Genomic DNA, 16,216 nt, shown 5'->3' with positions numbered 1-16,216 from the left:
GTGATTATGCTTTGTAGATACAGTAGTTATACAACCGCTTTGACCTGGGATTTTGCTGGTTAACCTGGGTCATGGCTTGGTGTCAAAGGGTCCCTAAAAACCCCTAAAAACCTGGGTGCATTGACCTGGGAATCCAACCTTGGTAGCTTGGAGGTTTAGTTCCAAGAAAGACCTGAGTTACAGTGCAGTGTGAACCGATAACCTTGGTCATCTAACCCAGGTTCTGTTCTAACCCAATAGAGAGCCGGCTCACTGGCACTTGGAGATGATGTTATCTCCAAGCGCCGGCAGAGGAGAAGCCCAGGCAATATCCCGCATCCAGCCTGTGGTGTGAATGGGTATTAAGCCGTTGTGACGCGTCTTGAAACCTGCGTTCAGTGACCAGGGCTGGACCAAATGGATATTAGTGTTGCAGGTGGAAGAGATGTGTAGCTAGTGTTAGTACACAAGTGACTTACAGCACAACTCTGCCAATAATATTGCATTCATTTGTCACTCTATTCAAAAGCCTTTTTGACTGTTTGATTTAAATTCCTACTAGTCCTACATCTCTCACACCCAACTCCCGTCCTTTGCTTCACAGTCCTGTTAGAGTGAGACTCTAATCTTTGAATCCTGGCAAAAGCAAGTGCATGGAGCAGCACTTGTTGCATTACTATGTGAAACCTGTGGTGTGTTTTGGATTTTAGTAATTGGCAAGAATGCCATGAATTCTAATTATATCCTGAAATCTAATATCAGATTTCAGATGGGATGTTCGTTCTTTATCAGATTATTGTGTTTAGCAATCTGATGTTATAGATATAATAGAGGCCACTGTGCTCATTGGGACCTACAAAGCAGCAGATATTTTTCTCCGGCAGGGTTCACAGGATAACAATGGAATATGATGGAGCGATAGCGGATTGGCACCAAACGATCACAAGCTTTCAGGCCTCCCAGTATGCAACGGGCTCGTCCATATATCCCCGCCCACTGGCACAGGCAAATCAATTCTTTTGTTTGATGCGGCAGGAGCCGGGGTATGGTCAGAGGGCTGCTGTGCTAGGGCAGCCCTAAGCTTTCTTATTTATTTTTATAGTCTGTTTTTTGAGCGATCTTAACAGCATCTTATACGCTTATTAGAAAGAGTCGCTCCAACAACTCTCCGCCAGGTCGCAACGATGTGTACAGTGCTGTCTCGGGGGGTGTCTGTGTCGGATATACTAGCAGGTCCAGCAGACGTGACCAGGCTGTGGCCGGAGCACGGGGAGAAGGTAAGGCATCGGTTCCCCGTAGTCTGGGAATACGGACACAGCGGCACTGTATTGGAAGGAGACTACCAAACAGTAGCTGACGCGTCTCCGCCACCGGTGCTCCAGTGCTAGGCCTTAGGGATCATAAGGTACCAGGAATAGTATGAAGCTGCTATCCCTAGGGTTGATGTCAGCGGTGGGGAGTTAGACGCTCTCCTGTTCACCCCTCCACCTGTTCGACCAGTTTCCGCGAGTCTCCCGCCATGAACTGTTGCCTCACTTCCGTCTCAGACGCTACCACGAGGGGTCTCAGTTGCAGCAAGGCCGCTGCGTCTGTGTTCACTAAGCGCTACCGCGAGGAGACCCGGTCGCAATACAGGCGTCTGTATGGCCGGTGCGTCTGTATGCACAGTGCGTCTGTGTTCACTTAAAGTTCCCGGAGCTAATGCATTGATCGATCTTGGAAGTGAGATGAGTCTCCCTGTATCCCACTCTACCGAGTACGGGTTATACAGCACTAAATTTCTATCTACTTTTGTCAGTATGAATAGTTAAGTTTAAACTTAAAGTGCCTATTGCTTATGAGTCTGTGTACATTACTGTGGGTTTCTTCGCAATGCGTCTGAATACATTAAGATCTGTATAAAACAGAATTCAGTAATATGTACTCCTACATTCTTTAAAATGTGTTTGTAGTTGATTATGTGCTCATATGACTAATATATAACATGTGACTGACTGCTAGTGTGATTGCTGACTTTAATATATGTTTCTCAGTTGGTCTTCTGATCCTCAATTGCTGGTGCATGGGTAGGGGTCAGATTGATATCACTTACACTGTGAAAGTGCTGATTATTTATCATGTCTAAGAGCGGCAAATGTGACGAGAGTACACTTAAAGTAACAGCAACACTCATATCATGTTGTCTTGCAATAACTGTGTTATCCTCTCTGATCTGGTACAGGATGGTTCATGTGTAAAATGGTTTGCTTGTCAGCATAATAGATAAATCCCCTTTGGGCAATGTTTGCACAGGCCTTGTCTAGTATAGCTGAAAGGTTAATTCCTACAGCTTTGGTACCAGGAATAGGGTTAATTATTAACCCATACTGGCAGCTCTCTACCTACTGTATCCCTAACAGCTTCTCTAATAAAACAATAGAAATACACAAAAACAACAAAGTAACAGCGCTTACAATAATAATTTGTATAAACGATACTGTATCAAGGTAATCTAGGAATACTATTTATTAAAAAATAAATGATTAAAAATACATAAGTGTGGCTGACTTTCAAGCATTTACTGTATACAACCTGTTAAGAACATGGTTATTCATACAACCAGCAACAAACTTTGATAATACCGTGCAACTTTATGATATCATCCTCCTTTTTAGATCATATAGCAGGGACTTTTTATGCAGTTCTGTGGGTTAAAGTCCAGTATAAAACGTTTTTTATGGTCATGAACCAATGGCAAAAGTCCCAAACGTTATTGATATTTACCGATCCTGAGGTAATTATGAAGGGAAAGATCCTATTTAGCGAAGACCCTCTTCATCCGATGTAACATCGATGTGGCACAGGATTGCAACGCATTTAATGGAGTCCCTCTAACCTCTATTTCTTGGACCAGATATGTCCAGATTCGTCCAGTGGGTAGCCAATATGAAAATCCACGGAGTCCCATAGATCAAGGAGGAGCAGCTGAGAAACCGAATGTAAATAAATCATCAACTGCACAAGCTACACAGGATGATTCATCAGACGATGAAACCTTTATATGCTCTTCGGCAAACAAAGAACAGGTAAATATAGCTGAGTTAATGAGAGCAGTAAATACTTTTCTGTCCTTAGAGGATTCAGCAGAGCCTGTGTTAAAAATAAGGTACCTATACTTAAACGTCCCCAAAAAATGGGGCCTCCTCATGCGGGATTCCAGTAGCTGATGAAAATCAGGGAAAAGGTTTGGGCTATACCCAATAAAAGAATTTAGGTTCCCACTAAATGGGATTCCAAATATCCTTTTCCAGCTGAGGACTGTTTAAAAATGGGAAATGCTTCCTATAGAGATACGCATATCGTTTGATAGTGCAAAAATATATATGGCCTTTGCCGTCAAGGTCAAAAGAGGGATGGTTTTCTGAAAATTATATTGTCTCTGTCTGGGGCAGTCATAAGGCTAGCCATGACTTCACCTTGCAATCTACAGCACACCACACTGGATGGGCCCGATCTCACTAGATCTTTGAAGCTAAGCAGTGTTAGGCCTGATTAGTTCTGGGTTGGGAGACCACCTTGGAATACCAGGTGCTGTAGGTTCACTGGGCTGAGCTACTGGAAGACAGGTTTTCAGTGCCTGGAATGGAGCAAAAATCCCATATAGCTCATATGGACACTAATGTTCTAGGGCATCAGCATTAACAATATTTGCTCGCAGAGCAGTGTTGCTTACATACATGAAAAGCTGATTCAGAATCAAAGAAGGTTCTGGAAAATTTGTCTTTGGCTGGATATTCTGTTTGGTAAGGAGTTAACAGATATTCTGGAGTCAAAATCAGTCTCCAAGAAGGTCATGTTTCTTCCCACATATAACCCCAAACATAGGGGTCTGGTTTTCGGCCTTGTCGGTCATAAAGGAACATAACAGCCCCAATGCAATAAGTTTGGTAAGGCAAAGTAGCAAAGGCAACCAGAGGACCAGCTTCCAAACCAGAGGATAAGCCATCAGCATGATGGTGCGGGCCTCCATCTGGGGTACCCCAGGATAGTGGGCTAACTTCTTCAGTTTGCACAGTTCTGGTAACAGTTTACAAACAGATGCCTGGGCGCAAGAAGCGGGAACTCTAGGTTATGTTTCTCTTCAAGAAGCATCCTCCTCGAAGGTTTCTGTTCCAGTCCGTCTCGGGTAGAGGCGAAGGACGGGTTTTCAAGAAGCAGTTCAGAAAATGCTTTGGTCAGGAATAGGCATTCCAGTAACCCCTGCACAATAGGGACAGGGGGTTTTACTCCAACCGGGTTTTCTCTGACGTCCTAGTGGATGCTGGGGACTCCGTAAGGACCATGGGGAATAGACGGCCCCGCAGGAGACTGGGCACATCTAAAGAAAGCTTTACGACTATCTGGTGTGCACTGGCTCCTCCCCCTATGACCCTCCTCCAAGCCTCAGTTAGATTTCTGTGCCCGGCTGAGCTGGATGCACACTAGGGGCTCTCCTGAGCTCCTAGGAAGAAAGTATATGTTAGGTTTTTTATTTTACAGTGAGACCTGCTGGCAACACGCTCACTGCACCGAGGGACTAAGGGGAGAAGAAGCAAACCTACCTAAGTGGTGGTAGCTTGGGCTTCTTAGGCTACTGGACACCATTAGCTCCAGAGGGATCGAACACAGGACCCGACCTCGTCGTCCGTTCCCGGAGCCGCGCCGCCGTCCCCCTTACAGAGCCAGAAGCAAGAAGGTGGTCCGGAAAATCGGCGGCTGAAGACTTCTGTTTTCTCCAAGGTAGCGCACAGCACTGCAGCTGTGCGCCATTGCTCCTCATGCACACCACACACTGCGGTCACTGATGGGTGCAGGGCGCTGGGGGGGGGCGCCCTGAGCAGCAATATTAACACCTTGGCTGGCGAACTGACACCATATATAGCCCCAGGGGCTATATAGGTGTTTATTAACCCCTGCCAGAACTTTTACAATAGCGGGAGAAAGCCCGCCGAAAAAGGGGCGGAGCCATCTCCCTCAGCACACTGGCGCCATTTTCCCTCACAGCTCTGCTGGAGGGATCGCTCTCCCCTGCAGTCCTGCACTACAGAAAAGGGTTAAAAAGAGAGGGGGGGCACAAATTAGGCGCAGTGTATATATATATATATATATATATATATATTATGCAGCTATAAGGGAAAACACTCTCTATAGGTGATATCCCTGTGATATATAGCGCTCTGGTGTGTGCTGGCATACTCTCCCTCTGTCTCCCCAAAGGGCTTTGTGGGGTCCTGTCCTCTGTCAGAGCATTCCCTGTGTGTGTGCTGTGTCGGTACTGCTGTGTCGACATGTATGATGAGGATAATGATGTGGAGGCGGAGCAAATGCCTGTGAATGGGATGTCACCCCCTGCGGGGTCGACACCGGTGTGGATGGACTTATGGAAGGAATTACGTGACAGTGTCAACTGCTTACATAAAAGGTTTGACGACACAGGACAGCCGGCTGCTCAGCTTGTGCCTGTCCAAGCGTCTCACATGTCATCAGGGGCTCTAAAACGTCCGCTACCTCAGATGGCAGACACTGATGTTGACACGGATACCGACTCCAGTGTCTACGACGATGAGACTAGTGTACCTTCCAATAGGGCCACCCGTTACATGATTGAGGCAATGAAAAATGTATTACACATTTCTGATAATACCCCAGATACCACAAAAAAGGGTATTATGTTTGGTGAGAGAAAACTACCAGTAGTTTTTCCTGCATCTGAGGAATTGATATGAGGTGTGTGAGGTAGCGTGGACTTCCCCCGATAAGAAATTGATAATTTCTAAGCAGCGTACCCTTTTCCGCCAGAGGATAGGTCACGTTGGGAAATAACCCCTAGGGTAGATAAAGCGTTTACACGCTTATTAAAAAAGGTGGCACTACCGTCACGGATACGGCCGCCCTGAAGGACCTGCTGATAGAAAGCAGAAAACTACCCTTAAAGCTATATACACACACACGGGCATTATATTGAGACCTGCTATTGCCTCGGCATGGATGTGCAGTGCGGCAGCTGCGTGGTCAGATTCCCTGTCGGATAATATTTATACTATAGATAGGGACAATATTTTGCTGAAAATAGAGCATATAAAAGACACTGTCTTATACATGCGTGATGCACAGAGGGATATTTGCCGACTGGCATCACTAATAAGCGCTATGTAAAACCATTGCCGCCAGACGGGGGTTATGGACTCGGCAATGGTCGGGCGATGCCGATTCAAAACGGTACATGGAAGTTTGCCCTAGAAGGGGGTGGAACTGTTTGGGGATGGTCTTTCAGACCTCGTTTCCACAGCTACGGCTGGGAAATCAAAACTTTTGCCACAAGCTACCCCACAGCAAAAGTAAGCACTGTATTATCAGGTACAGTCCCTTCGGCCCCAGAAAAGTAGAGGGCTAGAGGCTCATCTTTTCTGCCAAGAGGAAAAGGTAGAGGGAAAAAGCTGCAGCACACAGCTAGTTCCCGGGAGCAGAAGTCCTCCCCTGCGTCCGGTAAGTCCACAGCATGACGCTGGGGCTGCTCAGGCGGACCCGGGTACGGTGGGGGCCCGTCTCAGAAATTTCAGCGCACAGTGGGCTCTCTCACAGGTGGATCCCTGGGTTCTTCAAACAGTATCTCAGAGGTACAGGCTGGAATTCGAGACGTCTCCCCCCCGCCGTTTCCTAAAATCTGCCTTACCGGCAACTCCCTCTGCCAGGGAGGCAGTGTTGGTGGCTATCCAAAAAACTGTATTCACGGCAAGTGATTATCAAGGTACCCCTCCTTCAACAGGAAAAGGGTTACTTTTCCACAATGTTGTGGTACCGAAACCGGACGGTTCGGTGAGACCCATCTTAAATTTAAAATCCTTGAACACATATAACAAAAGATTCAAGTTCAAGATGGAATCGCTCAGGGCGATTATTGCGATCCTGGACGAGGGGGATTACAGGGTCTCTCTGGACATCAAGGATACTTACCTGCATGTCCCCATTTACCCTCCTCACCAGGAGTACCTCAAGATTGTGGTACAGGACTGTCACTATCAGTTCCAGACGCTGCCGTTTGGATTATCCACGGCACCGAGGGTCTTTACCATGGGTAATGACCGAAATGATGATACTCCTTCGCAAGAAGGGAGTTTTAATTATCCCGTACTTGGACGATCTCCTGATAAAGGTGAGGTCCAAGGAACAGTTGGTAAGGGGGTAGCACTTTCTCGGGAAGTGCTGCAACAGCAGGACTGGATTCTCAATTCCAAAGTCACAGCTGGTCCCGACGACACGTCTTCTGTTCCTGGGAATGATTCTGGAAACAGACCAGAAAAAAGTGTTTCTTCCAATGGAAAAAGCCGAGGAGTTGTCATCTCTAGTCAGAAACCTCCTAAGACCGGGACAGGTGTCGGTACATCAATGCACACGAGTCCTGGGAAAAATGGTAGCTTCGTACGAAGCAATTCCATTCGGAAAGTTCCACGCAAGGATTTTCCAGTGGGACCTGTTGGACAAATGGTCCGGGTCCCATCTCCAGATACAGCAGCGGATAACCCGGTCGGCAAGAACCAGGGTGTCGCTGCGGTGGTGGCTGCAGAGGGCTCATCTACTAGAGGGCCGCAGATTCGGAATACAGGACTGGGTCCTGGGGACCACGGATGCCAGCCTTCGGGGCTGGGGTGCAGTCACACAGGGAATTAAATTCCAAGGACTATGGTCCAAACAGTAGTTTTCACTTAACATAAATTTTCTGGAGATAAGAGCCATTTACAAGGCCCTAAGCAAAACAAGGCCCCTGCTTCACCAGCCGTACTGATCCAATCAGACAACATCACGGCGCTCGCCCATGTAATCAGGCAGGGCGGCACAAGAAGCAGGAGGGCGATGGCAGAAGCCACAAGGATTCCCCGTTGGGCGGAAAATCATGTGGTAGCACTGGCAGCAGTGTTCATTCCGGGAGTGGACAACTGGGAAGCAGACTTCCGCAGCAGACTCCACCCGGGAGAATAGGAACTTCATCCAGAAGTCGTCCAAATGCTGGTAAACCGTTGGGAAAGACCACAGGTGGACATGATGGCGTCCCGCCTCAATAAAAAAGATATTGCGCCAGGTCAAGGGAACCTCAGGCGATCGCTGTGGACGCTCTAGTGACACCGCGGGTGTACCAGTCGGTTTATGTGTTCCCTCCTTTCCCTCTCATACCCAAGGTACTGAGGATAATAAGGAAAAGAGGAGTAAGAACTATACTCATTGTTCCGGATTGGCTAAGAAGGGCTTGGTACCTGGAACTTCAGGAGTTGATCTCAGAGGACCCATGGCCTCTGCCACTCAGACAGGATCTGCTGCAGCAGGGGCCCTGTCTGTTCAAAGACTTACCGCGGCTGCATTGACGGCATGGCGGTTGAACACCGGATCCTGAGTGAAAAAGGCATTCTGGAGGAAGTCATTCTTATCCTGATCAAAGCCAGGAAGGATGTCAGCCTGAAGTTCAGACGTTGTAAGGGAGTGCTGCATATTCAGCCCCTTTTTTGTGCCCCAGTGGCACCTTGGGATCTCAATGTGGTTTTGAAGTTCCTGGAATCACATTGGTTTGAGCCACTTAAAACCGTGGATTTGAAATATCTCACATGAAAAGTGGTCATGTGTTGGCTCTGGCTTCGGCCAGGCATGTGTCAGAATTGGCGGCTTTGTCATAAAAAAAGCCCTTACCTGACTTTCCATATGGATAGGGCAGAGTTGAGGACTCGTCCTCACTTTCTCCCGAAGGTGGTATCAGGTTTTCACTTGTACCAACCTATTGTGGTGCCTGCGGCTACTAGGGACCTGGAGGATTCCAAGTTACTGGACGTAGTCAGGGCCCTGAAAAATTATATTTCCAGGACGGCTGGAGTCAGGAAAACTGACTCGCTGTTTATCCTAGATGCACCCAACATGCTGGGTGCTCCTGCTTCTAAGCAGACTATAGCGCGCTGGATTTGTAGCACTATTCAGCTTGCGCATTCTGCGGTGGGACTACCGCAGCCTAAATCTGTAAAAGCCCATTCCACATGGAAGGGGGCTCATCTTGGGCGGCTGCCCGAGGGGTCTCGGCTTTACAGCTTGGCCGAGCTGCTACTTGGTCAGAGGCAAACACGTTGCAAAATTCTACAAATTTGATACCCTGGCTGGGAAGGACCTTGAGTTCTCTCATTCGGTGCTGCAGTCATCCGCACTCTCCCGCCCGTTTGGGAGCTTTGGTATAATCCCCATGGTCCTTACGGAGTCCCCAGCATCCACTAGGACGTCAGAGAAAATAAGATTTTACTCACCGGTAAATCTATTTCTCGTAGTCCGTAGTGGATGCTGGGCGCCCATCCCTAGTGCGGATTGTCTGCAATACTTGTAAATAGTTATTGTTACACAAATCGGGTTGTTATTGCGAACCATCTATTCAGAGGTTCCATTGTTATCATACTGTTAACCGGGGTTCCTATCACGAGTTATATGGTGTGATTGGTGTGGCTGGTATGAGTCTTACCCCGGATTCAAAATCCTTCCTTATTGTGTCAGCTCTTCCGGGCACAGTGTCCTAACTGAGGCTTGGAGGAGGGTCATAGGGGGAGGAGCCAGTGCACACCAGATAGTCCTAAAGCTTTCTTTAGATGTGCCCAGTCTCCTGCGGAGCCATCTATTCCCCATGGTCCTTACGGAGTCCCCAGCATCCACTACGGACTACGAGAAATAGATTTACCGGTGAGTAAAATCTTATTTTGGTTCAGAAGGATCCTTTCACCCCAATCTCAAAGTCCTAAACAAATAAGTTTTGGGTACCACATCCCTGGATAGTCGGGATGTTTATCTACAGGTTCCTATAGCGCTGTTCCATCAGTGTTATCTCAAGGTTCACCATCCTCCAGCAACATTTTCAGTTCCAGATCTTACCCTTGGGGTTAGCCGCAGCCTCCAGAGTATTTACCAAAAATATGATGATTATCTCCGCAAGAAGGGGATAAGAAAATTGCCATACTTAGACCACCCTTTTTTTTTATCCTGGCACAGGAAAGGCTTCTGTGCCGTCTCCAGCAGACAATGACTTGTCTGCAGAGGCACTGGTGGTTCATAAATAGGGCACAGTCATCTCTGGTTCCGTCACAACGGATGACTCACTGTGGGGCTGTACTAAATTCCAGTCTGCAGAAAATGGATTACCTCGGAACAAGATATCCAAGGTATAGTCAAGTACTCTCAGGAGTTGTTGCACAGTCAAATGATATCAATGCACGCAGCTATGCGTTTGATGGTGTCAACATTCGACATGGTGGAGTATGCACAATTCCACTCAAGACCTCGGCAGCGTCTGATTCTAGCCAGATAGAATACATCAGACAATAAAGAAACAGACTATGGTACTTTCACACAAGGTAAGAAAGTCATCAGCCTGATGGCCATAGACATCCCAACTAGACAAAGGGAGAATCTTTTGGATATCAGATAGGAGATCCTGACAACAGATGCCAGTTTCCAGGGCTGGGGAGCAGTGTCCAGAAGATTATGGTTCCAGGGACAATGGACCATAGAAGAAAGTTGCCTGCCAATAAATCTGTTAGAACTTCGTGCCATATACATGGCACGGATTCAGGCAAAAGACACTCTTCAAGGAAGATCAGTCCAGATCCGCTCGGACAATTTAATGGCGGGGGCGTACCTCAACCGTCGGAGGAACACGCAGCCAAACAGCAATGAAGGAGGTAAGAGACATACTAGGCAGAACGCCATCTTCCAGCATTGTCCGCAGTATTCGTTCCGGGAGTCCTAAACTGGGAAGCGGATTTTCTCAGTCGACACGCCATTCAAACAAGCGAATGGGTTCTACACCCGGAAGTCTTTCAGACTCTGGTAGACAAGTGGGGTTTGCCAGAGAGAGATCTCATTGCGTCCTGTCTGAACAACTAAGTGCTCGCATATGGGTCAAGGACAAAGGATCCCGGAGCGATCTTTGTGGACGCCTTGTCAGTGAAATGGGCGTTTCATCTGGCATATCTATTTCCTCCGATCGTCCTGCTACCAGGGTGGTGAGGAAGATTAAAGAAGCAAAGGGTGCCGTGATTCTAATAGCTCCGGCTTGGCCCAGAAGGCAATGGTACACAGATCTACAGAGAATGTCAATGGATGCTCCACGTCTGCTCCCTCAACGTCCAGATCTACTAATGCAGGGTCCTTGTTATCACAGGCATCTGGATCGACTATCATTGACGGCATGGCTTTTGGAACCTTTATCCTGAAGTCAAGAGGATTCTCGCTACAGGTAAATTCAAACGGTGCACAGAGCAAGGAAACCCTCCTCAGCTCGCATTTATCACCATATATGGCAGGCATATATTCATGGTGCAGTAAAAGAAATATGGACCCGAAATCTTTCCAAGTTTCCTTGGTCTTAGATTTCCTTCAGGCAGGAATGGATAAGGGTTTGAAGGTGGCTTCCTTGAGAGAACAAGTATCAGCATTGACTGTAGGGTTCCAAAAGAAAAATTGGCAATTACAGTATGTGTGTACTTTTTCCAGGGAATGTTGCGCATTCAACCTCCTTTGGTTCCTCCTACAGTACCTTGGTACTTAGGTCTAGTCCTCAAAACCCTTGAAGTTGCTACGTTTGAACCACTTAATAAAATGGATCTTAAATGGTTGACAGCTAAAGTTCTCTTTCTACTGGCTATGGTGTCAGCTAGATGAGTGTCAGATTTAGGAGCGCTGTAATATTGTTCTCCAAATAAAGCCGTTCTCAGAACTAGGTCTGGGTATCGTCCTAAGGTGGTGTCTAAATTCCACCTTAATGAAGAAAATGTAGTCCCGGTTTTTCAGGTATCAGGATTTTCTGCGGGAGATGCGTCGTGGGACGTAGTCCGAGCATTTAAGGATCTACGTGGATCGCACAAGTGCCATCAGAAAGACAGATTCCCTCTTCATTTTCTAAGGAATTCACAAGAGAGGATGGCCTGCTACTAAATAGACCAGGCATTCCCAACCACGGTCGTCAAGGCACACTAACAGTGCCGGTTTTAGTGATATCCAGGCTTGAACACAGGTGACTTAATTAGTAGCTCAGTTATTTTGATTTAACCATCTGTGCTGCAGCCTGGATATCACTAAAACCTGCACTGTTGGTGTGCCTTGAGGACCGGGGTTGGGAATGCCTGAAATAGACGCTGGCTAGAGGGCTTTGAATGACTATTTCTGAAGCATACTCTCAAGCGGATCTCCCTATTCCGGCTAATGTCTCCGTTCCCTCTACTCATAAGGTAGGTCCTTCATAGGCAGCACAACATGGTGCTTCAGCAGAACCAGATATGTAATGCAGCCATTAACACATTCATTAGACATTATGCTTTGATACTTTTGCCTCTCATGACGCTGAATTCGGGCGAAAGGTTCTCCTGTCCAATCAGGAACGTCCCCACCACTACATTGCTTTGGGAAATCCCATTGTTATCCTGTGGATAACCTGTGGACCCTGCCGGAGAAATATACGTTCTGGTAAGAACTTACCGTTGATAACAGTATTTCTCCTAAGTCCACAGGTTCCACAGGGATCCCACCCTGACGCACCTGATTTGAGGATATTACTACTCACTAACCACTTCCTTCTTGTACGGAAGGGTGTGCATGTGTGTTCTTCTCGCCTGATTAGGGCTCTACATGATGCTCCTGCCTAGATGTTTTGAAATCCAACTGATTTGCCTGAGCCAGTGGGCAGCGATATATGGACGGGCCTGTTGCATCCTGGGAGGCCTGAAAGCTTGTAATCGTTTGGTGCCAATCCGCTGTCGCTCCATCATATCCCATTGTTATCCTGTGGAATCTGTGGACTTAGAAATACCGTTATCAACGGTAAGTTCTTACCATAACGTATATTTCTGTGCCCTTCACCAGAGTTGTGCCTCGAGACAATCTGTCTCTGAAGTCTACAGACAATTCCTTTGACTTCATGCTTGATTTGTGCTCAGACATGCACTGTCAAGTGTGGGACCTTATATAGACAGGTGTGTGCCTTTCTAAATCATGTCCAATCAACTGAATTTACCACAGGTGGACTCCTGTTAAGCTGTAGGAACATCTCAAGGATGATTAGTGGAAACATGATGCTTCTGAGCTCAATTTTGAGCTTCATGGCAAAGGCTGTGAATACTTATGTACATGTGATTTCTTAGTTTTTTATTTTGAATCTGCAAAAATCTAAAAAAAAAAAAAAATTCTCCTTGTCATTACAGGGTTTTGTGTGTAGAATTTGTAGGGTAAAACTACATTTAGGAATAAGGCTGTAACATACTTGCCTACCTGACCCTCTCCATGAGGGAGAAAATGCTCTGTTCCTGGACTTTCCTGGTAATGTATGATTGCCATCACCTGTGGTGAGCTAGTTAATTGATAAGAAAGGTGATTCACCACAGGTGATGGCAATCATACATTACCAGGAAAGTCCAGGAACAGAGCATTTTCTCCCTCATGGGGAGGGTCAGGTAGGCAAGTATGGGCTGTAACATAGCAAAATGTGGAAAAACTTAAGCACTGTGAATACTTTCTGGATGCTTTGTATATGCAAGTGTGTGTGTGTATATCTATGTGTATGTATATATACAGGTTGAGTATCCCTTATCCAACATTCAAAATCCCCTACTGAGATAATGACATATATATATTATATATTATATTATGTATCTATATAATTTATCTATATATACATATAATATACAATATATATGTCATTATCTCAGTAGGGGACGGGAAAATGTGGATTTTGGATAAGGCACAGGTTCTCAAACTCGGTCCTCAGGACCCCACACAGTGCATGTTTTGCAGGTCTCCTCACAGAATCGCAAGTGAAATAATTAGCTCCACCTGTGGACCTTTTAAAATGGGTCAGTGAGTGATTAATACACCTGTGCACTTGCTGGGTTACCTGCAAAACATGCACTGTGTGGGGTCCTGAGGACTGAGTTTGAGAACCCCTGGGATAAGGGATACTCAACCTGTTTATATATTTTGAGAGAGAATATAATTCTTTTGGGCGAAAAATCGGGTTTCATTATTTAATGGTTTGGACTAAATCCAGCTAGAAGGTATAGTTTTGCATTTTGACAAAAACTTGTTACACTGTACCCTTGAAATGGATTTGTTACTAACTTTAAATACCCATTACCTTCTCTTTAACCTTGTTTATGGTTTTCACAAACCTTTCCTATGTTCACATGTGTAGCATCAACTATTTTTTTTTTTTTTGTGGTTTCCGCTGTCATCCATTATAACATTTTACTTTTTATTTTATTTTACATTTGTCTTACAGGACTAATAACATTGTTGCAGTTTAATAATTGTTTCTACCAATCTTAAATATAATGTAATATCAATATTGATTGTGCTACAATTACAACTTTGTATCTTGTAATCCATTGCTCAGCCTCTCGTGCCAAGCTGTCTATGCTGAACACTGTATCAAAGATTCGTGGGCAGGTAAAGAATCCAGGATACCCCCAGCCTGAAGGTCTTTTGGGAGAGAGTATGATACGTTATGGAAAGGAACTTGGGGATGACTCAAACTTTGGTGAGTACACTGTCAAGACAGATAATGATATGAATTGGAATTATTTTTATGTTTCTAGAGAGGAATGTGTGTGTTTAAGTTCATTAGTTCACTGCTCGCTCGGCCATATGTAGAATACAAGAGGGATGTGCATATTTAAACAAAAAATAAATAAATAATTGAAGCACTGCTCTCCACAATTACACCATCACCACCACTTCAAGCTATTCTGTGTAAAAACAGGGAATGATAATATACACCTATGTCAGGGGTGTAATGCTCTGCGTGTTATGGTTGTTGCCAGGGGTGTAATGCACTGTGTAATGCTTGTTGTCAGGGGTCTTGTTGCCAGGGGTGTAATGCTCTGCGTGTGTCATGCTCGTTGCCAGGGATGTTATGCTCTGCGTGTCATGCTTGTTGTCAGGGGTGTAATGCTATGCATGTCATGCTTGTTGGCAGGGGCGTGATGCTCTGCGTGTCATGCTTGTTGCCGGGTGTAATGCTCTGCGTGTCATGCTTGTTGCCAGGGGTGTAATACTATGCATGTAATGGTTGTTGTCAGGGGTGTAATGCTAAGCGTGTCATGCTTGTTGTCAGGGGTGTAATCCTCTGCTTGTCATGCTTGTTGCCAGGGGTGTAATGCACTGTGTGTGTCATGCTTGTTGCCAGGGGTCTTGTTGCCAGGGGTGTAATGCTCTGCGTGTCATGCTTGTTGCCAGGGGTGTAATGCTCTGCGTGTCATGCTTGTTGCCAGGGGTGTAATGCTCTGCGTGTCATGCTTGTTGCCAGGGGTGTAATGCTCTGCGTGTCATGCTTGTTGGCAGGGGTGTAATGCTCTGCGTGTCATGCTTGTTGCCAGGGGTGTAATGCTATGCGTGTCATGCTTGCTGTCAGGGGTATAATGCTCTGCGTGTCATGCTTGCTGTCAGGGGTGTAATCCTCTGCGTGTCATGCTTGTTGCCAGGGGTGTAATGCACTGTGTGTGTCATGCTTGTTGGCAGGGGTCTTGTTGCCAGGGATGTAATGCTTTGTGTGTCATGCTTTTCAGGGGTCTTGTTGCCAGGGGTGTAATGCTTGTTACAGGGGTGTAATGGAAGTGCCAGGAGCGCTAGCGGTTAGCGCTCTTAGCATTTCCAGGTAGGCTGTAGCGCTGTGCTGCCTAACAGACGCTGGAGGTCAAGTATGACCTCTAGCGCCTGTCTCCTCCACGACGAAGGAGCGCTACGTACCGGCCAGGGGGAGTCCATTGCAGTACACACCTCTGAGTTGCAATAAATTTGCCCAAAAAGCCCTTTGGGCGGATCATGACATACCCCCTCGGAAAGCACAGGGTATTTTGCTACCACTTGGAATCTCCCTGAAATTAGTTTTTAAAGTAGGCAAGTATGACCTACAGTATAATCTTGCCCTTTGTTATTTATAGTCTGTGTCTGGCTCTGATTTAAGTTTTTTAAATTTTTTAAATCTTATTTTTCTTTCATTTACACTGATCTGGATAACTATGGTAACTATCTCTGACCCATTCCAATAACATTTGTCATCTTAATGTAGTTATATTTATGCCGCAAATTTTGGCAAGTATGTGAAGCAAATTCCCTTTACATTTGTCATGCTCCATACGTTTTTTCATCCTCTGTACCCTCAAGACTTAACCTGACTTATTGTTCACAATGCACCGCATCCTGGGTCGATTCAGGC

General features: G+C 46.1%; 1 protein-coding gene and 1 pseudogene across 1 annotated transcript in view; both read left to right on the top strand.

Moving 5' to 3' along the window:
* Window positions 1-16,216, top strand: part of SH3GL1 (SH3 domain containing GRB2 like 1, endophilin A2) — a 209,527-nt gene that overhangs the window by 96,584 nt on the left and 96,727 nt on the right. The window contains exon 4 of the mRNA XM_063914897.1: window positions 14,396-14,539. Within this exon, the coding sequence (XP_063770967.1) occupies window positions 14,396-14,539 (144 nt within the window). The remainder of the gene's footprint in view (window positions 1-14,395; window positions 14,540-16,216) is intronic.
* Window positions 3,441-3,558, top strand: LOC134952493 (5S ribosomal RNA; annotated as a pseudogene).

This window comes from Pseudophryne corroboree, chromosome 1 (assembly GCF_028390025.1).
Source record: "Pseudophryne corroboree isolate aPseCor3 chromosome 1, aPseCor3.hap2, whole genome shotgun sequence".
NCBI lineage: Eukaryota > Metazoa > Chordata > Amphibia > Anura > Myobatrachidae > Pseudophryne > Pseudophryne corroboree.
This window is presented reverse-complemented; position numbering and strand designations above follow the sequence as displayed.